At 58.5% G+C, this 25,980-nt stretch overlaps 7 protein-coding genes across 7 annotated transcripts; 4 read left to right on the top strand and 3 right to left on the bottom strand.

Moving 5' to 3' along the window:
* Positions 1-1,650: 1,650 nt before the first annotated feature.
* On the bottom strand, positions 1,651-3,085 carry BXZ73DRAFT_106004 (protease; the record flags this gene model as incomplete). Its single annotated transcript, XM_048016471.1, has 4 exons — positions 1,651-2,360; positions 2,421-2,594; positions 2,649-2,857; positions 2,916-3,085. 4 exons carry the CDS (start codon positions 3,083-3,085, stop codon positions 1,651-1,653), a joined length of 1,263 nt encoding a protein of 420 aa, XP_047873120.1.
* Positions 3,086-7,793: 4,708 nt separating this feature from the next.
* Positions 7,794-8,129, top strand: BXZ73DRAFT_34525 (uncharacterized protein; the record flags this gene model as incomplete). The annotated part of the gene is made up of 1 exon (XM_048017849.1): positions 7,794-8,129. A coding segment is annotated over one exon (336 nt), but the record flags the coding sequence as incomplete, so codon positions are not given.
* Positions 8,130-10,209: 2,080 nt separating this feature from the next.
* BXZ73DRAFT_106003 (uncharacterized protein) lies at positions 10,210-12,297 on the top strand (the record flags this gene model as incomplete). Its single annotated transcript, XM_048016470.1, has 2 exons — positions 10,210-10,505; positions 11,448-12,297. The coding sequence occupies 2 exons, from the start codon at positions 10,210-10,212 to the stop codon at positions 12,295-12,297; spliced, it is 1,146 nt and encodes a 381-aa protein (XP_047873118.1).
* Positions 12,298-13,266: 969 nt separating this feature from the next.
* On the bottom strand, positions 13,267-14,488 carry BXZ73DRAFT_54048 (uncharacterized protein; the record flags this gene model as incomplete). Its single annotated transcript, XM_048021105.1, has 4 exons — positions 13,267-13,379; positions 13,443-13,579; positions 13,638-14,038; positions 14,096-14,488. The coding sequence occupies 4 exons, from the start codon at positions 14,486-14,488 to the stop codon at positions 13,267-13,269; spliced, it is 1,044 nt and encodes a 347-aa protein (XP_047873117.1).
* A 3,434-nt stretch (positions 14,489-17,922) lies between these two features.
* On the top strand, positions 17,923-20,783 carry BXZ73DRAFT_106001 (P-loop containing nucleoside triphosphate hydrolase protein; the record flags this gene model as incomplete). The annotated part of the gene is made up of 9 exons (XM_048016469.1): positions 17,923-18,101; positions 18,154-18,250; positions 18,315-18,744; positions 18,798-19,025; positions 19,081-19,372; positions 19,441-19,830; positions 19,887-20,078; positions 20,136-20,496; positions 20,550-20,783. The coding sequence occupies 9 exons, from the start codon at positions 17,923-17,925 to the stop codon at positions 20,781-20,783; spliced, it is 2,403 nt and encodes an 800-aa protein (XP_047873116.1).
* A 333-nt stretch (positions 20,784-21,116) lies between these two features.
* On the bottom strand, positions 21,117-22,712 carry BXZ73DRAFT_106000 (uncharacterized protein; the record flags this gene model as incomplete). The annotated part of the gene is made up of 2 exons (XM_048016468.1): positions 21,117-21,470; positions 21,525-22,712. 2 exons carry the CDS (start codon positions 22,710-22,712, stop codon positions 21,117-21,119), a joined length of 1,542 nt encoding a protein of 513 aa, XP_047873115.1.
* Positions 22,713-24,365: 1,653 nt separating this feature from the next.
* BXZ73DRAFT_105999 (uncharacterized protein) lies at positions 24,366-24,701 on the top strand (the record flags this gene model as incomplete). The annotated part of the gene is made up of 2 exons (XM_048016467.1): positions 24,366-24,372; positions 24,448-24,701. 2 exons carry the CDS (start codon positions 24,366-24,368, stop codon positions 24,699-24,701), a joined length of 261 nt encoding a protein of 86 aa, XP_047873114.1.
* Between the last annotated feature and the right edge of the window lie 1,279 nt (positions 24,702-25,980).

The following is a 25,980-nucleotide window of genomic DNA, read 5'->3' as shown; positions in this document are numbered from 1 at the left end:
TCCAGCGTACCCCGCCCGTCGCGCTGCCCGTCGCTGGCAGCGAGCTCGAGGACACAAGACGTGCGTCGCCGTCAACGGTGTGCAGACGCTGCTCAGTGCTCACCGTGCACGCAATCTGTCCACTATCCGAGCGGCGCCCCGGCCCTTCTGAGTTCTCGCATGCCTTCCCGCACGCACAGAGTCCAGACTCGAAGTATCCTGCCCTGCGTTCCTCTTCCCCGGACAGCGACCCAGGCACAAAGAACGACGTCGCGTACCACTTCGTTTCCGAGCCCAAGCACGAGAATGTCCTCCCCTCAGCAGTGCCAATTCTGACAGCGCCGAGCGGGCATCGGGCGCTACCAGCTCACGGCACGCGGCATTACGGTTTGCAATAGCGATAGACCCGACCGTCTGGGTTCGCGAGGCAGGCCACGGAGAGCAGAACAAGGGAAGGAAAGTGCGGGGTCAAAGGAGAGAGGGCAGGTGGAAAAGATGGGCAGCAGCCAGGGTTTTATAGGCGGCGAGAGAGGCCAGAAGGGCCCTCCGGTTTTCCGCGATCCCGCGAAATACAAATACTACAAATTCGGTCGCCCCTCCCGATGCGAGCCGGGCTCCTTTTACCTGGCTTACTCTGGTTTGTTGTGGTTGCTCGTCATCTGACATTGCAGACAAGCTGGTCGGGAGGCGGAATAAAGGGACATAATCAACCGTCTCCTCCCCGTCGCGCGACCCCGGCCACAGCAATGGACGCGATAGACGCCCGGATTTTGTAGTCTCGTGGGGCGAAGATGGCGGGAGGACCTTACACTCAGCCACACATGCAGAATCTGTACCGCCCATGACCAGATCCAAGGCTCCAACCCATATGTATTGGACTCACCTCCAGCTGTTCAAGAAACGCGCCTACCTTTACGCCCTGCTTTGAGCCAGCTGGTCTGCTTACATAATCGAATCGGCTTCCCCCCGATCTCCATCAGCCGCACCTTCCACTCTTCCACTCTTCCAAGCGCGATCGTCCGCCCGCCGCCCGCCGAGCCGGAACTCGTCCAGCGGCGCGAAGACGACGGACGGTGTGATCGCGTACAGCGACGCGCCAACCGTGAGTCGGCGGTGCGCTCTGACCAGGATCGCTCAGCGGAAAGGCTCGCGAAGTCGTGTACGACGCGGACCGGGGCCGCGGCGACCAGGAAAGTCGGCCCGGGGGATCTCTCAGGCCTCGGCCGCGGAAGAACAAAGGGTCCTGCACCACTCCCCTGAACGACCTCGGGGGCGGGGGTGCAGGCCATATTCAGTAGTAGATATCATTGGCTCACACCCATGTGAGACGGCGTCGTGAGAGGCGTTGTGAACATCGCCAGCCTCAAGGCGAAGGCTCAGAGCAGCCGAAGAAGGGAAGACGTGCGGGGTTGGAAGAGTTCGACGGCGTTTCCAGGCCGGAGGTCGCGGTCCATGTTGTGACGAGGCGGTGAGGTGCACGAACGAGATGAGACGTCGCCAAAGCATTTATGTGCGTATGTGTGCTTCCTAGTCGCAGTGGGGGAGCCGATTATGCGAGGGGCTGACATGCGAAGTCCTGGTGCAGACACTCTCTTATGCGAACTTGATTGGTTGTACGGTATTCTAATACATGTCAGCGTCCAGCACTGCGATGCAATATGCGCGACACTTCTAATCACGGGGGTAACAGAACGAAACCTCGTTCTTCTCGAACGAGAACGCCGTGTACACATTCTTCAGGAAGCTGTCCCCGAGCACCCACGTGTGGTTCCCAAGCCCCATGTCCAGCCCCGCAATCGCCCCGATGCACCTCGTCTCGTCAATCTGCCCGAAGCTGAAGTTCTCGGCGCTGATCGTCCGCCACCCCTTGTCGAACTGGAAGTGCGCGTCGGACGGCGCTTCGTCGCACGGGAACGAGTACAGCCCGTTGCTCTCGTCCCAGAGCTCCGCGCCCTCGACCGACTTGTAGAACTTCGCGACGTCCGCGGGCGGGCCGTAGATGAGCGTCGTGCCGGAGTCGATGATCGCGGAAAAGTCGTGCGCGTACGCGTGCAGGCCCCGGCCGAGCATCCCGTTGGAGATCTGCCAGTACCCGGAATCGCCGGTGACGGGGTGCACCTCGGGGGCGTCGGTGCAGTGCTCGCCGGTCTGGAGGCCGATCTCGAGCTCGGAGGTGGTGTCGGTGATCCTGAGGCCGAACTCGGCGTGCGGGATCGAACCCTGGGCGCGGCCAGTGTTGATGAACGGCGTCTGGCCCATCTTTGCGAGGGCCGGGTAGCCGAGGCCGAGGACGCCATCGATAGGACGATGGGCGAGCTCGCCGGACATGGACTCGACGGCGGCGAAGCCTTGGTTCTTCACCGAGATACCCGCGACGGTCACTGTGGGCCCGCGCTACGTCAGTAATGCGCTTTCGGTGTCTATGACGCGAGAGAGCGCACCGGTGTCGGTGAAGATAGGGCCAGAGGCAGTGGATCCGTCTTGGTAGCGAATCCCGGCGAATTTGTCGCCCTGACGCTGACTGGTGGAAGATTGCTCGGGGTGGTATTTGGCCTTCTGAGCGCAGTCGGTCGCAGTGCAGTTGGCGGATGGGATCCATAGATCTGCGGACCCAGCTGGTGGAGAGTGAGCAAGAGGCGACGAGCAGCATGCACCACGATGCAACTCACTGTCAAAGTCGACGTTGAAGCTCTGCTGCGGGGTGCCCACGCCCACGATCCCTGCCCAGAGTTCGTGATGCTCGTCGTTCAATTTTTCGGTGCCTTTCCCTTCAGAAGGCGAGACCAAGGGCGAGACTGGTGGGAGAATCTGAGCACCGTCCTTAAACGCTTCTGCGCCGACGTTGTCGCGCATGTTGATCAGGTTGCTCCGGTATTTGCTGCAGAGGGCGTAAGCTCAGGGGGTGACTTCCATGAGTCCTCCGGGTATGTACTCACTTGTGGTCGTATGCCACCTGGCGAATGGCCTTTTGGTGATCGAAGAAGCCGTCTGCGGTCTTGAGAGACTTCACGTTGCGGGTGGATATGCGACGGAAAAGGGCATTTGGAGTAGGTGCAGCGAAGGCGCTCAGGACAAGAGAGAGGATTACAGAAGAGAGGGCCAGCATCGTGATAGTCGATAATTGAGGAAGTGAGAGGTGGATGATGAGACTTACTACCGGCGAGGACACGAGGGTATTTATGCGATATTGGGAGAGGGAGTACTGAAGCGCAGCAGTGTCGGATGGGTTGAGAGGAGGACATCCGAGGGCGGAAAAGTGCTGCGGCGGATGCGGGATCGCGGGAATTGGAGCTTGGCCTGGTCGAAACGCGAGGGGGAACTGAAGGGGCCGAAATTCCCGTCCCGAGTCCCGAGTCCGTCGCCCCTCGGGGATTTGTGGAATTGAGAGCCAGAAAACGATATGCTGTAGCGGATGTATCTGTCGCTTCTGCTCCCAGGGTAAAAGTTCGAGAACGACGGATAGTTCCACTGCGTCATAACAGCTGATGCCGCATGTCCTGGCCGAGCTCCTGAGGCCTGGACAGTGCGGAAGGGTGTCATCAGACCAGTCCGGTCGTGATCTCCAGCGGATTTGGAGTGTAAACAAACCGTCCAGCTTGAAGCTTGAAGACTTACTTCTTTGCCATCCATTTCTGGTGACGTACCCGATCCCGCATTCCTCGTGGGTATCTGCGCCGAACTAAATCACAGTGTCGCCTGCGCGCAAAGTCCCGGTGAACCTACAGGCTATGATAATAATAAAACGACGTTTTAAAGTGCTTCCTGGCATACTCTAGACACCGGTATCGTAAAGAGAAATGAATCCATTGGAACCTTCGAGAATGAAGAGGAAAACCGACTGCGCGGGCGTCCGTTTTCCCTCTATTGCCGTAGGTCTGATAGTGAACATGATAAGCTGAAACTTAATCAGGACATCTATGCGTAGTGTCGTGCCATTTGAGGGCGCGAGAGCGCAAAACGCGGGAGGTTCGAACGCGGCTGCTTATTGGAGAGGCAGCGCGTGAAAAGGACGTCGACTGGGGCGGTAGGGAAGGTGGTTCAAGAGCGTGAATAGAGCTAGAGGAGTACTTTCGGGGAGGGTACATGAGAACTTGGAAGATGGACGCCGGAAGATGGACATCGGAGGTGGGTGAATGTTGCCACGTGGTCCGCTGGCCCCACGTGGCCAACCCGCGCTGGCCGCGTGGCATCATCAGCAAAAAAGCAAAATCATGCGATACATTGGAAAGGCTTCAAATGACCCACGGAAATTCGAAGCCTTTCAAATTTATCGTAGATCTTTGCAAGTCATTCCAATGTATTGCATATCTTTGCAAGTCATTCCAATGTATTGCATATCTTTGCAAGTCATTACAACGAAACCCGGTAGGTCGACGAAACGGGAGTGGTGTTAGTATGTCATGCTCATGAGCATACATCGCTTGTAAGGCTATAGACTCACAGAACAATAGGTGAAAGCGACGTGAGCAGGGGCCGGATAGTTCTCGGAAGTATGCGCGCCGGGCGCCCTGAGTTGAAACCCGCGAGCGCGGCAACCACGTGATCAGGCGGCTATGGCAAACTTCGCAAGTCCGACCGGGCTGTCCTCGCCTCTTCCTCTCTTCCTCCCTCCTCCGTTGTCTTACCGCCCTCGCCATTTCTCTTTCTCTGAGACTTCAACCTTTTATGCCCTGCTCTTTCCGCGCTTGTGTTTTTTCTACAACCGGACAGCAAGTCCGATGCAGGTCTGAGGCGGCAAGTACGTTCACGGCCTCACACTGATGGTATACACTTCTCACCCTCCACATCCCAGATGATAGCATCCCCACTTCCAGTATATCGAATCTTCGTCACCTTCTCACCGCGTTCTGCACGCATATATTCACTTGCACACTGCGCAACGCTCTGCTATCAGCGAGATTGGGTGCGTGCGGGCCTAGTGCGAGCCCGGATCTCTGACGCTTGATATTGAGGACAAGGGGAAAGATCGGGGAAGATTTAGACGGGATTATAGGCCATGATACGGTGAGAATCTGGTCCATCTTTGTGTACGTGTTTCCTAATGGAATCCTGCTGACGATCCTCCGCATACACCTCGTGTTTGCTCACCTCTCCTGTGTGGTCACTGGTGAGCAATTCGTCGACCGTCTAGAGCTCGTGTTCAAGTAAACCGGCCCTCCCTCGGTTTGAAGGTGGCTCAGTCAAAGATCGGCCTGGTGGACAACTTGTTTAGTGAGTTCCCACTCCGTCCTTGCATTGAATTCTCCCAAGACCCCACGGATCTTCACGGAGATCCTTGCCGCTGCACGCGCCCACCATGTCGTGTTTACGTTCACGGACCGGTGCGCCCCTCTCCGCTCTTTCACCTCGTGCTCACCATTGAGACAGTTACCTCGCGCCTCTCCAATCCGCCTGCGCGTGGCGCGCCGCCTCGCGTCCCCACGCTTGCGCGGGATCCCCGCCGTCGTCCGGCTCGAGCATGTCGCGTGGACGGTCCGATGGATGTCCTGCGATGAGTGTGCGAGGGAGGCGCTCCTCGCGGACTTCCCCGGGCGTGGATGTGTCGGGAGCGTCGCGCTCTTCAGGCGACTGGGCGGCGCCTCCGCGGCTCGAGCGAGCGCGTCTCGCCGTTCCTACGCGCGTGCACGAGGGGCGTGAACGGGAAGGTGAAGGTCTTCATTGTCGTCGTGTGCGTGCGGGTACGTGCCGCCGCGGCGGTAGGCAGCGTGGGCGTTGACGCTTACGAGGACGGGTGAGTGCGCCGACTGTGCGGTGCCATCGAAGTTATGCATGGTGCCACGCAGCTGCCTCCATTCCTGCACATTCTCAGGCCGACTCCCAGGTGTAGCATGTCGCACAACGAGGTCTTGATCGCCAGGATCACAGATCTCCGCAGAGCGGCCTTGTGTGATTATCCTACGCTCCATGTATACATGTCTGTATGTAATAGTCCCTTTGACCAATACAAATTTTCTTCCTGTTGTATTTGATGTGTGAACGAAGGTCGGACGGCCGACGCCGGACAGTGCCAGGAAACCTCGGAGCACTGGACATTGGAATGGCTTCCAATGACTCCGAAGACATTGCAATGACTTGCAACCATCCAACACAGCTATCTATTGAAAGTACGAAGATTTTGTAACATTCCAGACATTTTATTCACTTCCAAGCCATTCCAATTAAAACGCTTTTTTGCTGATGATCGATAGCGCAGTCGAACGCCTGGCCCTCAGCCTCAAATCTCAGAGCCACATCTAGTACATCCAAATATCGCTCCTTGCTCTGTGCGGGCGGGTTTAGGTACCGGTTATTTCGCCGGGCTTGTCAAGTTGCTCACTGGTCCCTACCTCCCAGATGGAGTTCAACGGTGCTGGAACGGATGGCCTCTCCGTACACCCCATCAATCGCTGTCCTCCCGAGATCTTTACCGCTATCATCCAACACATCGCCTACCCTGCTTCCGATCAAACCGACGGTGTTGGCAGGCACTCAACCGAGTGGCTTCGTCTGCTTCTCGTATCCCGGGAGTGGCGAGATGCTGTCGTCAGCACGAAGTCGTTCTGGAGCACAATCCATGTCCGTGGAAAAAACGGCAAACGTTGGCTGAAGTTGTCCCTCGATCGGGCTCGAGGTACTGCAATAGATATTACCATCGACTTCTCGAATATTCCTCACTTAGACCTTACCTCGGTGCTCCACCACGCCTCCGATATCCATTCGTTGGCATTAGACATGCTGCTGCCAAAGACACACCTACCAGAACTGAACAGATTTCTTGCCTCCGGCGTGTTCCCCCACTTGACGACAATCATCGTGGAGCAAGGCACGGAACGTTACTATTCGCCTCCGGAACCGGGAGAAGCCCTTTTCCTGAATAGGACAAACATCCCACGCCTGAAGACACTGGACATGCACGATCTGAGATTCGTCGCGGAGTCCCCACTCCATCACGAAACGCGCCTGGACCAGAACTACAGATGGTCGAGGTAGGTCATGTGCAGTCTGCGGAGATCATCCCTTTCTTTGTCGAACGGACAGTGTCAATTTATGACAGAAAATCGTCATGGTAGAACAGGACCGAGCATCCCAGACTGGGATGATGAGCAGTGACGAACATTTGTAAGGGGATGAACGATAGGACGTTATCATGGCTGGGCTTGGAACAGTTCTACAGTTATCATTTGTATGCGGGAGATAGAACGGAGCCGGTCGTCCACCCGGGTCGGGCTGAGCAGGGCCGGTCGTTCACTCGGGCCGAGATGAACGGGGCAGATCATCTGCAGGGGACACCATGTTCGACAATGAACATGTTCTCTGAGAGCGACGATCTGGCCTGATCGTCCTTGGGTGTATAGATGATCTGAGACGGGGTGTGCAGTGATCAATGCTGAGGTACGATATGACCATGGCTAGTTCGTGGCACAGGGATGAGATGAACATGAGCTCACTTCAAAATGATCATTTCCGGGTGGTGCAATGACCTGAAAAGACCGATTCAGATGTGCCGAAATGTTTCGCTGTTGCCGGTCGACCACAAACACCCATATATGCGCAAAATTCGGTATTATTCAGGTCTATAAAGCATGGGAGGTACAATATGGATGCGAACGAGCGAGAGACAGATGATAACAGTGACACTGGGGCGACAGCAGCAGGGTTATTCTAACTGAGGCAGGGAAATCTAATGGGCGTGACTGTGTGCTATGAACTTCAGATACGACGACAAGGGAGACTGTAGCAGACAGAAACACGGGTGAGCCGCACCTGTGCCTCACCCACACCCGCTCCGGATGGCGATGGCTTCGAACGATGACGCCACGCGCACCGCCGGGTAGTTCATGGGCAACTCGATGGCAGGGCGAGTCCACCCCGGAGCGCAGCGACACCCAACGAATCTCAAGCCGACGGCAGAGTTCGTCGCGTGCGTGACACGCTGGTGGAAGCCGGCCGGGCAGAGCGAGGACGAGGCGGAGCCGGCCCACGCCCTTGTGGTTTTTCACGGCAGGTTGATTGGGACGCTGATGACGGCGTTGCTCGGGAGCCGGAAGGTGCGCGCGAGCAGGGGTGCCATGCTCGTAGGCCGGTGCTTCAGCGTATCGATCCCGGTTTTCGAGCTGAACGGGTGGGAAAAGGGTGCATTGGTGAGCGATACGGGCACAACACATCTCGACAGGGAGAGAAATGGTGACTCATAACAATCTCATATCGCTATCATTACAGCGAAGGCGGCCTCTGGGTCAGCACCCATGACATCGTCGCGTGCCTCCGCAACGGGCGAGAAGATCTTTCTGTCGTCACTCGTCAGCTCACAGGCGGAAAGATCGCATGAGCAAACCAGCACATACCGGGAAGACATCGCAGTACTGGAACATTGTGTTGCCTTTCATGGCGGTGACAGCGAGGCTGAACGACGTTGTGCAGTGATTCGGAATGCAAGAGATAAAGTATTACTCACCATACTTCCAGGTCTCTGCCATACTCGACGATGGCTCGGTGATGTGCAGGGCAACCCGGGGGTCGCGCTAAGGGTTGAAAGTCGTCGATGGCGAAAGGGTGGCTTGAGCGAGGGTATTGATGGGGAGATGCGGCGGTAAGAGACAAGGGGGAATAGTGCGAAAGAGAACGGGGCTGTGAGTGTGAAACGGCGGAGCGCGAGCGCAGATCTTGGGCGACAGGCGGTGCGCGCGAGGACGAGGCGAGACCGTGCGATGAGGATGTTGATGCGGACCTATGGGCACGGTAGGCGGTCGAACCGCGGCGTGGTGAAAGACATGCGCGATAGCGACTTCGAGGGTACGGAGGGCGGCGCCGGCGAGCGCTGGAGGCTGGAAGTCCGGGTCGTCTGAGTTGCGCGCATCTTTACATAGCATGCGCGCGGACGTAGTTGGATGGATACGATAGGAAGGGGGGAAGAGGGGGAAGACGCCAAAGAAAGAATGAAAGGCGTACTCGAAGAAACCGACGAATTATGATGTCTCCACGTGGGCTGCTTCAATGTGAGTCGTGTTGCCGTTGGTATGAGTCCGTTTGGGCGTGTGGCCGGAAGCAGGCAGCCGCACAATCGGCAGTGCGCTTTTCAGGCCGAGGTGCCTTGCGTGCGTGAGGTGCTAGTCATGATGGTGGTATAGAGGGAGGATGGGGATGGAGAGGAATCAATTCAAAGCTGTGGATGGGTCGTCAGCGGTGGAGAGTATCGTGAGGCTGAGGTACTGTACAGTGGCAGATTTAAGGTTGAAACTCCCCCAGAACGTGCTTGGCATTTCGTTGGGGACGGGGATAAGAAGTGCAGCTATTGGCGTATAGAACGAACGTTGACATGAGATGAAGGAGAAAGCGGGGCTGTCTAAGCGCGCACGCCAGTCCGTGTCGTGTCGTGTCGCGTCGCGCGCGCGGGCAGGCGCTAGTTATTCTGAACGGCTCCTCTCCGACTCTCACCCTCACTATCCACACCGTGTGTATATGCAGTATCCGAAGCCTAAGCGAGCGTTCCAGATCGTGTGCGTCACATGGAAAGTGGTATATGGACCTCGCAGACGAGCTGCATACACAGAAGAGGATGATTGGCCGCCGGCCGGTGAGTCTTGCGTTTTGGGAGACGTCTCGTGAGGATATCGGTGGTTGCATGCCCGTGTCACTGTGCTGTGCCCGGCGTGTGCGTGCGTATGCCCTTGGGTGGCCTTGGCAACACCAGCACTTATGCGCCCACAGTCCTTCAGAAAGGGCAGGAGTTGTGTCTCTACAGTATGCTGACCCATTGCTCTCGGTTACTAGCTTCTCGGCTACACCTCTCATGGCGAAGCTTGAACAAGTCCCGGGCCATTTTGCAATGGAGGCTGGGAGTGATTGGTGCGTCTTCCTGGTGCTCGCGGCTCGCCATCCTCCTCTAATCTTAAACTCTGTGCTTCGAATAGTTCGTGGTCTCCCATGTCCGACACCCTCCCTCCCTCGACACGCCCGTGCCTTTCATATATCCACAACAATACGCGGGATAGTGGTTCATCGCGGCCCCCAATCGCGGTCGTGTCCATCGCACCACGTGGGTTCTCAACAGGCTCGTGATCGCTGCCACTTCCTCCGCGAGTGTGAAGGAGCACGAGGTTGGGCGCGGTATGGCCCACAGTTCCGCTACGTCGAGTCCCCCGTGTGCTCTCCTCTCGCGGTGACCCCGGCTCACCGACCTTATCGCAGGGCCCGGTTTACACGTCCCCGCGCACGCGCATGCGCCGGCCGCGCCGCCCAGCGATTCGCCCCATGCGTGCGGGAAGGGCAAGCCTCTGCAAGCCTGCTATCGCGCAGCCGCAGCACCAGAGCCAGAAGCCGGCGTTTCTCGTGCCTTTTGAGGTGTTCTATGATGCGCTCACGTACGCGCGTACACTCAAGGGCTGGCCGCACGAACCGCCGCAGAAATCCGCTGCGCTCACGCAGGCGCCGCAGCGCCAGCAGGAGCACGTCGCCGCCATGGTCGAGCGCTGGCTGGGCCCTTCCCTGCCAATGATTCAGATCTTCTGCCGTTCCACGCCCTCTGTCTCTCATAATCACACCCTCAGGTATTCGTTCACGCATGTTCTCTCGCCCTGTTCTGCCGGTTTTGTCTGCACTTCAGTCCTTGTCTCGGTCAGCCTCAGCTCGTTGAAGCCTCTTCTGCATCTCATAGATGAATCCGCGTGCGAGCATGCTGCTTGTAGTAGCACTTGCAATCGTAAACTGTAATACTTGATTGCAAGTACGACATCGACCAGGTTTTGGCCGCATCAAGAGTCCGTGTGAAATGCCTCATCCATTGGTGAAAGGATTGGGGGCTATTCTAGAGTAGAAGAGCGAAGATGTAGGCACAGAGAAGAGGAATCCGTCTTGAAGCACCAGGCAGACGCTGCCTGAAGAGCCTGCGACGCGCATTAGATCACGTGGTATCTGGTACTTCCCAGTCACTGGGGCTTGATCAGCAGCCGATCGTCAAATGGTCGTTTACTGATCATCTAATGTTCTGCACTCAGTGTACCCGCGTTCATTTGCACATTGACAGATCTAATAATTGTCAGGTAGATTACAAAATGATTGAAAATTTTCAGCTCAAGACAATAGTTGATCACATTTCGTCTACTCGACGAACCATGATCATGCGTTATATCGATGACGAAAACAGTTCATGCCGTGATCAACGAGCGCTTTGGAGATCGTGCCCGTTCTATCTCGCGCGCGTTTCGTGATGTCTTCGAACACCTGGAGAATCTTTCTTTTTCCCTCCCCGGTGAAGTGGATTGCTCTGCGGAAGTCATGGAAGCCCTGGCGGCCATGAAGCGACTCAAGTCTCTCCGCCTCAGATGGCTTGGCCCTGACGAAGTCCTCGCTCGGGTTCTCCTGAATCCCGTCCCTTTGCCGTCGCTCACCAATCTCAAGATCTCCAGCAATCCTTTTGGGCTCACCAAATTGTTATCCTCCTTTTATTTTCCTCGCGCGACTCACGTTACGCTCCATTACATCACTGGCAGGGTCGACATCCACGGCAACGATGCGCACACTGGTAGACGCGCAGGCATCGGAGACGTCCTTCCCCACCCCCGTGCCAACGTCCTCCCGTTCCTGCCGCTGCTGTCAGATCTTGCCTTCACCATTGGTCCCAAAGGCTGCCAATTTTCAGCGAGCAGCCCAGGCCGGCAACATTCGGTAGATATTCATTACGCCATCAGGTTCACCACCACACGCCACGCTGTGTGCATCGAGCCGGAGTTCCAGCTCCGTGACCTCATGGACGTCTCGCGCGACTGCCACGCCGCGACGCGTCTCGAAATCTCCGCCGAGCCCCTCGACCTCACCACCGACTTCTGGCCCACGCTCCTCGGTCCATTCCCGCTCCTCACCGAGCTCTGCTTCGAGGGGCACGGCTCGCTCGCGTCGCTGTGGGCCGCTCTCGATCCGAATCTGAACGACGTCTTCGCCGGTCGCACGACGGTTATATGCCCCGCCCTGCGCACCATCTGGCTCCGCGACTGCAGCATCATACGGAGCCCGTGGGAGGCGGAGGAGGAAGTTCGTCGCGGCCGCCTCCTGGTCGCACCGCAGCCTCGGTTGGATCTCTCCTTCGACGCGCTCAAGGCCATGCTGTGCGCGCGAGCGGAGTGCGGTGTCCATATCGTCAGGTTTTCGTACGTTGCGGCGCCGCACATGGAAGAGCTGGACGAGTTCCAGACGGTGTGGCGGGGAGAGCACGCGACCGCGCTTGCGGAGCACATTGCGGACGTGTCCATCAAGACGATGTACAAGGAGGTGGACGGGGAGGACGCGAAGACAAGTTCATGGAGGGGACGGTCGAAAAGGCCTTATCTGAGGAATGCTACTTGACCACTGTGAGACTTTTGTTGTCTTATCCGCAAAATCGTTTGACTAACACGAAGATCTATTCGAATAGGCCTTCTCTCGGAGCAGTCAACGTATGGCGGTCGTAAGCGATGCATATGGGGGACCATTGGGACTGCACGCAAATCCATCTTGTCATCTCAATTACCTCGCAATTTACGTCTATTAACATGCATAAGTATTGAAGTACTTGCCCGTGTCGCGAGGGCATCGGGGTAACGTCGAGAGCGGCCGCTTCCGATTACTGTGGGATTAGACCGTGGACGGGCGCCACCATCTCGTCATCGAAGACACCGTGAAACCTCGAGCAAAGCTGGTCATCCCCATCGTGACCGTAAAGATCGCTTCCGCGGTCGAAAACATCTGTGAGTTCGTCGAGAGAAGATGGAGCGACGCATGTCGCGATCACCACCCTCTTCTCCGCCCCGGCGTTGGGGAGCTTAGCTAGTCGGCACAGTGGGCCGCGTTGCTGTGAACGTCCCCAGTCCTCGGGCGATTCTGTCAGCAGCCGTCGAACCCGCGTGGAAGAACGTTCTTGGATTCTTGTACATGATGGCGTGGGGCGTCCTTGGAGTATGGAGGTACCGCTCGTCCCGCGTTTGTATCAGGCTGCGGCTTCTCCCTATAGGTCGGAGACGCTGAACCGCTTTCTCTATCTCTCTGTGCACATCTGCCTCCTTTACCTTCTCATCGACCTGCGCCCACTCCAATCGTTCGCACCCGCACAATGGGGCCTTAGATGTGCGTCGGAGTACATCACACAGGAAATTATTGCAACGCAAATTCTATTCTAGACAAGTGAGAACGGACAGGATGAATGAGAGGGACGCCGACGTTGATGCCGCGTACGTATCGCCATGCACGCCCCCGCGGCGTGAGCCGTGCGGGCAGAACATAACGAGAGACATAAAACAGGTGAGGCGACTCCACGCCTCTCCCGTTCGCGTGCACGTCTCAGTGCGCGGCAGGCGTGAGCCCGATGAACTCGCGCAGCGTCTCGCGCTTCGTGGCGGTGTCGCCCTTGGCGGGGACGTTGTACGCCTTGAGGATCGCCTCGTACCGCTCCTCTACAGAGCGCGTCGTCAGCGCTCGTGACCGCGGAAGTGGGAGCGACGGGAGAAGGGACACACTCGTCAGGTGCTCGAACTCGCCCTTGGTCGTCGGGAAGTTCGGCGGCGCCTTGCCCGCCGCCGTCGCGGGGGCCATGATCGTCATCTTGTTCGACGTGATCGTCGCGTTGTGCAGGCGCGCGTACAGGCGGGATTGGCTGCCAGGAAATGCGGACGTGAGAAGCAGCAACGGAGACGAAGAACGAGAGCACGCACTCGAGCTTGATCGTGTCGATGATCCCCTCCACCTTCCGCTGCAGCTCCTCGACCGCGATCTCCGTCGCGCTCTTGAACTCGCTCTGCGGCACCTCCTCGATTCCGTCATTGACCTCCACGACATCCACCTGCCCCATGCTCTGCCGCTTCGACACCGCGCTCCCGTTGACGTTCCCGGTGGCCGCCGCCGCCGCCGCCGCCTGGGCCTCCTGCACCGTCACGAGCGTGCGCGCCATTTGCGCCTGCACTGCCTGCACGTCCCGCGCGAGCTGCTCCTGCGCGCGCTCGATGATGTCCATCCGCGTCGCGAGCGCGACGACCTCCGGCCCGCTCGAGCTCCGCGGCACGACGCCCATCGAGTGCGTCGACGAGACCGAGCTCGGCGTCGGCATCGGCGACGGCTGTGCGAACGGCATCTGCATGTGCAGCTGCGGCTGCGGCTGCGGCTGAGGGAAGACGGCGAGTGCCTTGCTCGCCTGAGAGATCTGGTCCGCGATCGCGCCGAACGACGCGGAGAGCCGGTGCGCCCACAGCGCGTTCGCCGCGTCCGTCCCGACGAAGCCCGGCCCCGCGCCCATCGCGCCCATGCCGGCGTACCCGCTCAGCTGCGGGTGCAGCGCGTACGCGTGGTACGGCGTCGCGGGGGCGTCCGCGAACGGGTACAGCTGGACCGGGGTGATGTGCGCGGCGGGCGTCGGGACGTTCGGGTCGAACGAGGGCGAGAAAGGTCCGGGGGAGTGTGGCGTGCTGGGCGTGTACGCGTGGCTCTGCGCCGAGGGCTGCGGGACGCCCGGGGGCGCTTCGGGCCCGTGCGCGAGCGTGGATGAAGACGAGTTCGGGTTCGAAGCCATCCCTGTCGCGGCCGCACGCGCGGGAGGGGGGTAGAGCTCGGGAAGGTAGGACGCCGTGGTGGGGATGGTGCCAGGTGGGGACGAGGGGGACGCGGTGGGCGTGTACGATGACGCCGACTCCGAGGCTGTGGGTGAAGAGGGAGGCGCGGGGCGAGACGGAGGCGGAGGCGCGCGCTGCTGGCTACGCGCGGGGATGGGTGGGGGAGGAATGTTTGCAACGCGGGGCGACGGGGGACCGAGTTTATGGCACGCGCCGAGACGCTGGATGGGCGTAGGCGTCGACGATGAGGACAGGGGCGGCAGTCGCAGTCGCGTCAGAGTCAAACGCGGGCGTAGACGCGACACGACACGGCCTCGCGAGCCATTATGTATGGACGTGCGCGCGCGCCCGCCGGGCCGCTTGCGTCCTCGCTCCACCTGTCTGTGGAGAACATGCTTCCCATGGCCCCGTGTGCGTGGGTGCAAGGCCACAGCCTGTGGGCCCTCCGCCTGACATGGCGCGGGAGCCCGGAGACGGTGGGAGTATGCCGGGTGCGTGCCGAGCGCTGATGCGACTGGGAGGGTGCGAGCAGCCGGAAGATTCACGATGAAGCAAGATACTCGGCGAGGGTTTGGAAGAGTGTAAGGCATGGGGGATATGAGCTTGAGTTGAGACGGGAAAAGAGTGCTGCTTCCGGCGAGAAGAAAGGTGCGTAGCGCGAAGCGTCAGTGCTGCGCCACCATTCATTGTGATGATCGCGCAGGTGCTTCCACGTAAACGCATCGTGACGGCGCCCCCGAGCCACGGCCCATGGGCAGGACCGGCGGTACGGGGAGGAAGAAACATTCCTGGGACACGAAGTATCAGCATGAGTGCTCGTCGCACAGTCCCTGGAGACACGAACCTGCATCCAGCGGGACCGCGGACCCGAGTCCGTTGTTACGGGGAAGGCTGTGTTATCTGTGGGAGAGAACGCCGGACACCGGGCGATAGTGTGTTCGCGTGTCAGTGAATGTTCTCAAACACAAAAAAATGAAACGCACGACATGCGGCGACTCTGATGGCACCGCAGAGTTCTGACTGCAGCCACTGGTGTTGCGGATGCGGTGTTGGTGGGTATAAGTGCGGAGTTTGCTGTGTTGGGCCGGTCGAGGGCCATCTAGCCATAGACTCGTGTGTGGACATCGCGGCGGTCCGGAGACAGCTGTCTCGGGTATTGAACGATGAGCGAAGCAGGCGGTGAGATCTGCGTACGGCAAATCCAATGATGAGCTCTTAGAGTGGGAGTGTCGGAGGGGCAGGATCCTCGTACCGGTGCCACGTAGGCGTGTGACACATACCACCAGCTCTGATGCAGATAGATGTGCAGTACAAGAAATCAGCGCCAACGAAAACACGGCTCAGTTCGTTTGTCGGGACGCCGGTTCGAACACAGTTAGTTCGCGAACATCGTAGTGGGCACCAGTAGGAAAACTACCGCCTTGCAACAAACGGTGACATGAGTTCGACGACATGGAGATACTCTGGTGAAATGTCGATTTTGCAGAGGAGCGCTCCAGAGTTCAAACGCGCCGTCGATGGCCTCGGTGTAGAGACCACTGTTATGCGAAAAGGATGGGATATTCAAATCTGGCATCTAGAGTAGTCAGAATGGTTTGCGCCTATGCACCCTGTGAGGTTTAAGTACGCAGCGTAAGGAAAACAGCGCGGCCACTCACTACTAGCAGCGCTCAGTGAGTGCCTTTCTGCACAAGTACCGTAGCCGATCGAGGGAGACAACAGGAGTTGCTGAAGCGCCGAGCCCCACGCGTTGGATGACGTGGCCGTGTGAAAATGGCAAACGCCGGTCCCGACACCCATCAGCTCTCCCACCCCGGATGACACTCTGACATCGTAGGTCGGATCGTCGCGGAGCTGCACCTACATTTTCCACTTCGGAAGGATTGCAGATCTCTCCCGTACGGTTAAATAGTCAACCTCGTCATCGTAGCTGAGCCCAGATAACGACAACCTCCTTCGAGCTCGCAATTTCGGTAGTGGACCGTTGGGGGAGTCAGGACGAGTCCCTCGTTTCGATAGTAAACAAGCGTGGTCAACAACGGCAGTATCTTGCACGTTAGTTGAAGAGAGCCCGAGACGGAAAAGAAGATGCTCCTGAGCCAAACATGCGAGATGAGTTGAAACCAGTCGTGCATTATCTAGCAGTTAGCGATCATGTCTTCGCCTCTAGAGCGCTCCAGGCGCACGTGCCATCAGCGCACAAACCGACTGACTCGAAGTGCCGGAATAATCGTGAAAAAAAGATTGTATCCGAGGGTCATGATCAATTTTACTGGCCCAACCCAAAGTTACAGATCGTGTGTCTCGGGCGACTCGCAAGTTAGCTGGCGGCCGCCAGAGGCCGTGGGCCTAGCCCGTGAGATTTTTCATCGCAAAGATATAGGGCCATGACTCCTCAACACGCCCGCTCAGCATGTAAATCTGCATGAAGATCGTTGTGGGGCACGGTGTTGTGGGCATGGCCTTCGCCCAGTTGAAGGCGCTCTGGCACTGCGGTATATCACATGATGAGACGGCAATTGCCGAGCGCCCTAAAATATTTGGGTGCGCGCGCATTTGAGTTGAACGTTTTGAAGTGTGCGTGCACCTCCCTCTTGTTGGTGACCATAACCAAGATGCCACACAACGCATCACCGGTGAGTTATGTTTTACCACAATCGAAAAGTGATGATCTTGTTGCCCTGCAGGCCTGTAGCCTCATGGTTTCCGTGCGACACGTGTAACGCTGTGCGACGCGGGCGATCAGACAATGACGGCCGCGGAAGTGATTGTGTGAGTGATAGCATGTTCCGCATACTGTAACAACCCAGCTGCATAAAATCTCACATGAATTTTCCCGTAACTTGCACAGATCGTGTTGCACAGGATTTCACCGTTATCGTTTCTTGACTTCTACCTGGGTACTCAAGGGTATTGGACAGCTGTGTTCGAAAACCTTATGGCCATGCTGCAAGTAGCTGGTCAGGGCTTCGCGCGTCGATGGTCACGGCGTTCTGTGAATATGATCTTCCGGATACCCCTCCGGCCCACCTCCGCAATCCGCCGGCACCGCCAAGGTGACGATCCAGGGTTCCTTCAAGGCGTAGGCAGCGTTTGTGGGACATCGAAGCCTCTCACACGACCTTCGTCTGCTATAGCCTGTCTTCATTCCCGCCTCTTCTTCGAAGCCCTTGTAGAGTTCTCCTCCTTTCCTGAGGTCGCGGTATCGGAGCTCTGTTACCCCCGTTTCCCACAACTCATCTCAGATGATTCGCGACAGCCATCACTGTGGTTCGTGCGTCCCCTCGACCCGTAGGCAACACGCAAACCGAATATCGTCTTTCACGGCGACAACGATATAAGGCTCGCTCGACATATTCCTCGTCCACATCCTTCGCCTACTGACCTTCCGAAGATGCCACCCCTCAGCACTCGTTCGTCTTCCCCTGAAATCCACTCCATTTTTTCGGCTTCGCCAGTAGACGAAAGAGGACCTTCTCCCCCCACTGCGCCTCCTCCTATTGCCGATACCGGCTATGCCAAGACCACTCGAGAGCTCCTCGAGCTCGTCGCTACCTTGCGCTCCCTTCCCGGGTACGCGCACTGCGAATGATTTCACGTAGTTGCTGACTTCCTCCCATTTCAGTTCGCAGATTTCCGGTCTCGACAAAGTCCTTCCGCGTGTGCTTGTCGTCGGTGGCCAAAGCAGCGGCAAGTCCAGTCTCGTCGAAGGCACTTGCGAGGTCGGTGTGCATATTCTATGCGATTTCCCGTGCTAACTATTCTCTGTGACCTATTTCCCAACAGATAAACGTTCCGCGCGACGCCGGAACGTGCACCCGGTGCCCGATGGAGTTCCGCCTCTCTCGCTCTCCCAACGGGGCACCCTGGTCATGCCAGGTTCGCATCCGCTGGGAATTCGACGAGCACGGGCACCGCCTTGAGGTTCCCCACGAGGAGGCGTTCGGATCGCGCGTCGAGGACAAGAGGGTCGTCGAGGCACTTCTCCGTGCTGCGCAGGAGGCGGTACTCAACCCCAGCGTTCCCGTTTCGCACTTCGTTGGTCTTGCCGGGGAGCTGCAGAGCCCCAGCCCCCCACCGCAGTCACAACGGGGAGCGCGCTCTGCATCGAAGGGGTCCGCGTACATGGGAAAGTCTCTGCCGTTCTCCCGCAACGTCATCTGTGTCGAGGTGTCGGGCCCGGATCTCGCCGACTTGTGGTTCGTTGACCTTCCAGGTATGGTTCTCGGTTATTAATACGCGAATTACACACATTTGACACACCTTCAGGCATTGTCCAAAATGCCGACCCCGAAATTATCAAGCTCGTCGAGGACCTCGTGATGTCCTACATCAGCGGTGCGGGGCTGATCTTGCTGACCCTCCCCATGAGCGGCAAGTTGCCATCGACGCACGACTTGTGTTATCAGACTAACTGTGCGCTCCCAGATGACATCGAGAACCAGAAGGCTGCTAGCCTTGTCAAGTCGGTCGATCCCCAGGGTCTCCGTACTATCGGTGAGGCATCTCGTCGCTCTACTTTTCACGCATCACTGATGGCCCCGCACACTAGGGGTGCTCACGAAGCCGGACACGCTCCTCCAAGGCGCGAGCAGGAGCCGTGAGATGTGGCTCGACGTCCTCGAGGGACGCCGGCACCCTCTTCGTCACGGCTATTTCTGCACGCTCCAGCCCGACGACGACTCGCGCCTCGCCGGTATCACGCCCGCTCAAGCACGCGAGCGCGAAGCCGAATTTTTCCGGAAGACTACGCCGTGGGCGCAGTGCGCTTCGAAGGAGAGGCTCGGCACCCGCAGCTTGGTGAAGAGCGTGAGCGAGCTGCTGACCACCATCATCCGTGACTCGTGAGCTGCAATCCTTCGTGCGCAGTCAAATGTTCTGACACTGACGCTCGCCTATGTTCTTTGTACAGGCTGCCACACTTCATGGAGGAGGTCTCCGAAGAACACGGGAAGACCCTACGCTCGCTCTCGACTCTGCCTCCCAGAGCGGTCGCGATCAACCCCTCCACCTTCGTGCTGCAAATCATCACGAAGTTCTGCGGTGAAGTCATGCGCCACGTCGACGGCGACTCCGCCCACGCGCGCCTCGTGCAGTCCAACAATGCGGCGTACCTCACGTACAAGAACGGCATCCGCGGGACGGCGCCGATCTTGGTCCCGTTCGAGGACGGTAAGATGCCGCACGGCGCGCGCCTCGAAGAGTTCCTAGCGGTGGAAGACGAGCGGGAAACCACCGACGGCGTGCTCGGCGAGCAGCATCAGGTGCTCTATGTGAACAGTGTCCACGACATCATCGAGAAGTATGCTCTTTCGTCGTGTATCGTCGTACCTGACACTGATAGCTTCTACCTTTCAGATGCCGTACGCGAGGGCTTCCCGATGACATTCCTTGGGAGGTCGTTCCGGACATGATTCGTGGATACCAAGAGACCTGGGAGCACCTCACTCAGGCGTGCTTCGGTCACGTCTACGAAGCGTTCAAGGAGACCCTTCTCAACGTCACACACGAGAGTCTCAAAGAGTACCGGCACCTCAAGGCCGTCGTCGGGTACGTTGTTTTCATCACCCTCCTTCCCGCCGTCTGATACTGATAATTTTGGCATAGCCCGATAATCATGGACATGCTCGAGACATACTCCCGCGCAGCCGTCTCCCAGTTCCGCATGATCCTCGCCACCGAGCGCAGGAACACCTTCACCCAGAACACTCAGTACTATCGCTCGCTCCGCAGCAAGTACCTGCAGCAGTACCGCGAGGCCCGCCGACCGGAAATGAGCTCCGACCTCGATGACATCATCAAGAACACCGTCGGCACGCTCGTGGGGCACGGGCTCGGGCCGTCGGTCGAGGTCCTGATGGACCGCCTGTTCTTCAGCCCGAAGTTCGACGAGTCGGCTTCGGACGAGTTCGACGCCGAGCTGCTCATCATGGCCAAGGTCCGCGCTTACTTCCAGATCTCGTACAAGGTGCGCCGGAGTTCCTCTCCTGCATGAATCTCGAGAGCTCACCCAGAGCGCAGCGCGTCATCGACCACATCCCGCTGTCGATCGACTACCACTTCCTCCGCGCGTTCGCGGAGAGCCTCCAGGGTGTGCTCTTCGAGCGGCTCGGGCTTGGAGCGTTCAACGCGGACGCGCGCTGCGAGTCGTACATCGCGGAGGAGCCGGGGCTCGTTGCGCAGCGCGCGATGCTCGCCACGCGGAAGGAGCGCCTGGAGAGCGTGCAGAACGCGCTGTTCAATTTCGGGCTCTGAAGGCGAGCGCTGCAGGCGTCGGGGACGCCTGTCGTCGCGATTACGCCCAGGATGGACGCTGTTGACTGCGGCTTACCGCCTCGGGTTATGGATTGTCAGAGAGCCGCGCCGGACCGACTCGTCTTTGTAGCTGTAGCGTTGCGTATCTTGTTGGGACTTCTCTGCTACGTCGCATCTATTGTACTGTGTATGCTTTGATCAGCCTGAATGTAGTTGTGCGCTCTGCGAGCCTTTCTTGTCGGCGTGAATGAACGGCTCCTCCGATGCATAGTGTATTTGTTCGAGTGCTTTATACATTAACACCTCGTTATATGGGTCCAGCATCGTTCGGCCTCAAGCCACAGTTCCCAGATCCCCAAAGTTCGACCGTCGCAGCAGCTCTGCACCCATCACTTCGTCTATCTCCCTCACCACCTGCAGCCCCGCAGTTCCGTCCACCGCCACCTTCACCCAGTGCCTGATGCGTGTCGCGTCGGGGACACACAACGCAAAGTGCTTCATGGAAGGAAGCCCCATCAGAACCCGCGTCGCAACGGCGTTCTCGCTCCCGGCGGTGTCTGGGGAGAGCACCTCGACGAAGTTCCCAGAAGACAAGGCATCGGAATGGATGAGCGTCGTCCCCGGCGCGTTACTCCGACGGAGAAAGACGACGAGTGTCTCGAGTGCAGGGAACGCGGAGACATCTGGCTAGGTGTGCGGTCAGATTGGGAGGCTGACGAGGGAGAAACTGCCGAGACTCACGATCTCCAGGGTCTGCCCCTCGGAAAGCGGCGCGCAGAGCTCGAGCGCGAGGTGGGCAATGCCCGCTCGCGTGCCTTCGCTGCACTCGCGCGCGATGTCCTTGAACGCGCCCCACGGATCCGCGCTCCTGTTCTCCGGCGCGTGCGCAACAGGGAACGCGAGCCGGACGCCCGCCGCGCACGCGTCCTCCAGCACTCCGCGCGCACAATTCACGAAGACGCCCCGGGGGCACTGCGGGGGCGCGTGGAGCACGACCTGGCCCACGCGCGTGCCGCGCACGCAGAGGGCGACGAGCGCGAGCGGGTCTCCGGCGAGGGTGTCGAGCGCGACCCAGCGCGGGGCGACGGAGTTGTGCACGCGCAGGGCACCGACGTCGGTGTGGACGAGGTTCGTGAGAGAGACCGAACGGGCGTGGGGGAAGGTGAGGGAGAGCGCGGCAAGCGGGGGATCGATGATGCGGTGCAGGGTGAGTGCGCGAACGGTGGAGAGGACCGGGACCGGGAAGGGGGCGTCATCAGGATCGAGCTGAGCGTGCGGGCTGGACGATTGTGAGGTGGCGGGCAGGAAGATGAGCCTAGAGAGGTTGAGGTGGGAGAGGGAGAGGGAGGTCAGTGCAGGGAAGCGGGAGAGGAGGCCGCAGAGTGCTTGGAAAGTGAAGGCGGGAAGCGAGGGTTCGGCCTCCGTCGCGGGCGCGGTCAGTCCGAAGTGGACACCGAGGTGGGTGACGTTCTCAGGGAAGGAGAGGGAGTGGAGGAGCTGGCGCGCGCGCAGGCTGTACCCGGAGACCGTGATGGAGCGTAAGCTGGGGAGCGCCGCAATCTCGTCAATCAGATCGAGACTGTAGAAGAGGAGGGATTCGAGGTCGTCGATGTGGACGTCCCGAAGCAAATGGGCCCTTTTGAAGACGTGGGCCAGGAGGGTCGCGCAGCGCTGTTCCGGAGTCTTGTACTCGTCTCTGATCTCGACATCCAAACAATCGGGGTCGTCGAGGGCCTCCACGATGTCTTCCGTTGGTTGGATCGCGATCTGGATTCGGCGGAGGTGTGACGTGCGGTCGGATCGGGGTGAGAGCATGAAGTGACAGAAGGAAGACAGCGTTTCCCAACCCTTGATGACGAAAGGAAGGCCGAGCAAGTGGCGCGGCCCGATGTCGCAGAAGAGGCGACACACCAGTATCATGGATGACATATCGGCCGGGTGTTTGACGTGAGCGAAAATCATGTCGAGGAGCTCAAACGGAAGTGTTTGAGCTGTGGTACTCATGGAATCTATAATCGGTCTATAATAAAGTCGGTGTTTGCGCAAAACGTGGATAGGAAGACAGTAACGTACGTGTGTGTGTTCAGGTAGGAGACAGCGTTGGGCACGGTGAAGGTACTTGCTATCCGGTAGCGTGAGTGAGATGTCCTTCATATACCCACTCGTATCGGAACGACCGACGGAGAAACAACACCTGATGCTGTAAGGTCAGGGACGTGAAATCAATGTGGGCGTTTTGAGGCAATGCATCGCAACACCCTGGATCCGAAAACAATAGGCTGGGATCCTGGTTGCGCCGTTCTGATACCCAAGGGAAACCCCAGCTGGATTTTGGCTTCCATTCTAGAGCACTACAAGATCAGCCTTCCGTTGCGATGTGAATGTGAAAAAGGCACACTTACGGACCAGCTTGGGTGCCGTTCCTGATAGCCGCATTGTACACGCGACCCACTTCGGAAGGATCCCGCGAGGTCCTATAGTATAAGGACTACCAAATGAGGCAAGTTCAATAAAAACAGAAGTGCTTACGGAGCGAGAAGAAGCTGGCAGTGCCTTCCACGGGTCCCGAGAATCGTGCTGTTTTTCATCAATGAAAAAGTCCAACAATAAGAAGCTAGATGCCTGCGTGTGCGCGGATATGGGCAGTGCCTGCCATCCGAAGAGTCGAGTCAAAGTCGTGTACTCGTCGCTCGAGTACTTTCTTGCGTCGTCAATGTTCGGAGCAAGCCTGCAACGCAGGTGAAAGTACACACACCTCATCGAAGCAAAGATACGAAGCGAAGATCGAGGAGGTAAAGGGTTATGATAGTCTGGACCAGTGGTCATACATAATGAACAAGGGAGGAGCAGGCTGAGGGCGCTTGTGCTGAGCTCGCGCTCACATGTCGTGCCGGCATTCTCCGGTGCTCCGGTCAGTCCCGAAGAGCGGTTGCTCCGACTTGAGTTGCTCTACTTCTGGTGAGTGTAGATATGATACCGGATATCGCCTCGAGGCTGTCGGTCGAATGCCTCCATCAGAGCGACGCTCAAACGCCTACGGTCACGTCAGATAATTGCCACGGGGCCGCCACCTGCGAACTGCCAGAGACCTGAGTCGGCTGCCTCGAATGGCAAAGTCGCCTGTGTGCATCGCACAATTATGGGCCGGCGCAGGCCGGCGCTCGCGACGTAAATCCAACTCCATTAGATGTCTAGCGCCTGCACGGACAAAACTGCGATGACAGCGGTCGACGCTGTAAACCGTGATGAAATGAGAAGAGCACAGTCGCTCCTCAGATCTTCACACGGCCCACTCTTGGAGCTTTGAGAACAGTTTCGGCCCCAACCAGCACAGCTTTGAGGAGCCGCAGAACGCAATGAGGACGTTCAAGGGCGTGCAGCATGTCCACTGCATCAATGTGTGTCATTACAGCTTCATGATCAGACCGAGGACTACGAGACTAGTGACGGCCAGGGCTGTATCGCCGACCCCTTCTTCCTCTCCACATGTTACCTACCGAAATCATGCTACAGGTCAGAACACGCATGTCGCACATTCGGACGAACTCGCCAACTTACAGATATCCGTCGCGGCGGCCGTCGATGACTTGTGAGCCGCGACCACTCTCTGCAGCCACAAAGATGGGTGCTGACCTTGACGTCGTGTCATCTCGCCGCTGGCCAGCACACTCGCTCGCCCAGAACGCGACCCGCGCACATGTGTCGGCTGTGGATATGCGCTTCCCGCCGCCGCAGAAGACGCATCGTTGCTCCTCGTCGACGCTCTCCCCGCGTGCCACATTGCCGTTCCCGTCCATCCACACGCTCCTCTCGCTCACGACCGACCTGAACGCGCTCACTATCCTCGTCGCGCCGACCTCGTTCGCCCTTGGGACACTGCCGGTGTCCGAAATAGTACGAAAGCTCACCCTGGGCTAAGCGCACGGGCTGCTCGGTTTGAAGCGGTTCTACACGGCGGACGCTGGCGAGCGTGAGCACAGTGCATTTCACGGACCAGTTGCGCGCGATCGTGTTAGAAGACCGAAAGTTGGCGGCAGGGCTTGAAGTGAGGATGATGATGCGGGGGGAGAAGGTGGTGCGGTTAATGACGAGGCGCGTTGAGAATATGCTTGAGCGACTGGGCTCTGATCTGGATGGAGACCAGGTTGAGGAGGTCGAGGTGGCCGGGGTGGAGGTTGTCTCTGTGCGTACTTGGTACCCTGGCCCTGGGGAAGACGAGTCCGTTGGACGACATTTTCCCAGATAGTGGTCGAGGAAAGGGGTCGATACGACGGCCGGACTGACGACAAGCCACGGCGGTCGGTGGACGGTGGAGGAGGTTCAGTGGGACAGCTGGACAGACTCGTCGTCGTCGCCGTCCTCAATTGGTCACGCCCGCGCAGTGACCAAGGCACGTGAGTGTGACTTGGACTGAACCCTTTTATAATTTTCAGTCACTTCCGCGCCCTCGCCATCTCGTTTTCCTCTGAGCTCTCGCGGTAACTGTGACCGAGAGGGTTGGTTTCGCCACCGAACATATACGTCCCACAAATTATAACTTCTATCATCCCCAGAATCCACTTCTCCAGGCTCTCTAGCGCCATCTCAGCCAATTGTCCGACGCAGCATCGGCGCGCTCGTTCTCGCCGCACATACTCGAGTACTCTGTACCCCGCGCGACTCTCACCGACGCGTGCACCTCGTCCTCCTTCATGGAGCGCGCCAACACACGGGCCAAGCGCGAGGACGCAGAGAGTCGAGACCAGTCACCACAGGAGGGCATGTGAGAGGAGGTGGCGGGCGGGCGGGCGGGCGGGCGGCCCTGTCACTGCGTGGACGCGTGCGCGATCCAGGCAGCAGCGCCGTGATCGCGTCGGGATCCCCGTGCTCACCAGCTCGTTGAGGTGTTGGTGAACCTTCAGGCGGCAGCCCTGACCTGGCAATCCAAGCACTCGATGAAACGAGATCTCGGACACCAACGTTCAACTTTACAGAGGATTCGACGACTTGTGAGTATCCTGAACCATTTCCTTAGAATTACTCCAATACTCAACGCTGTATTCCCCGCAGCCTGAACGTCTATGAGCTCGATACGGACATCATCAACGCTGTAAGCCTCTCCCCCTCACGCTCAGCTCATCCACAGCATCAAGGCCTTCCTCCCGCTCCTCCCGGTCGGCCCCACCCGGAAGATCACTGCCCTTGGCACTGGGGGTGT

The sequence above is a fragment of the Epithele typhae genome, assembly GCF_022376455.1.
Source record: "Epithele typhae strain CBS 203.58 chromosome Unknown BXZ73scaffold_75, whole genome shotgun sequence".
NCBI lineage: Eukaryota > Fungi > Basidiomycota > Agaricomycetes > Polyporales > Epitheliaceae > Epithele > Epithele typhae.
The sequence above is the reverse complement of the archived record's forward strand: the minus strand, read 5'-3'. Positions and strand labels throughout refer to the sequence as shown.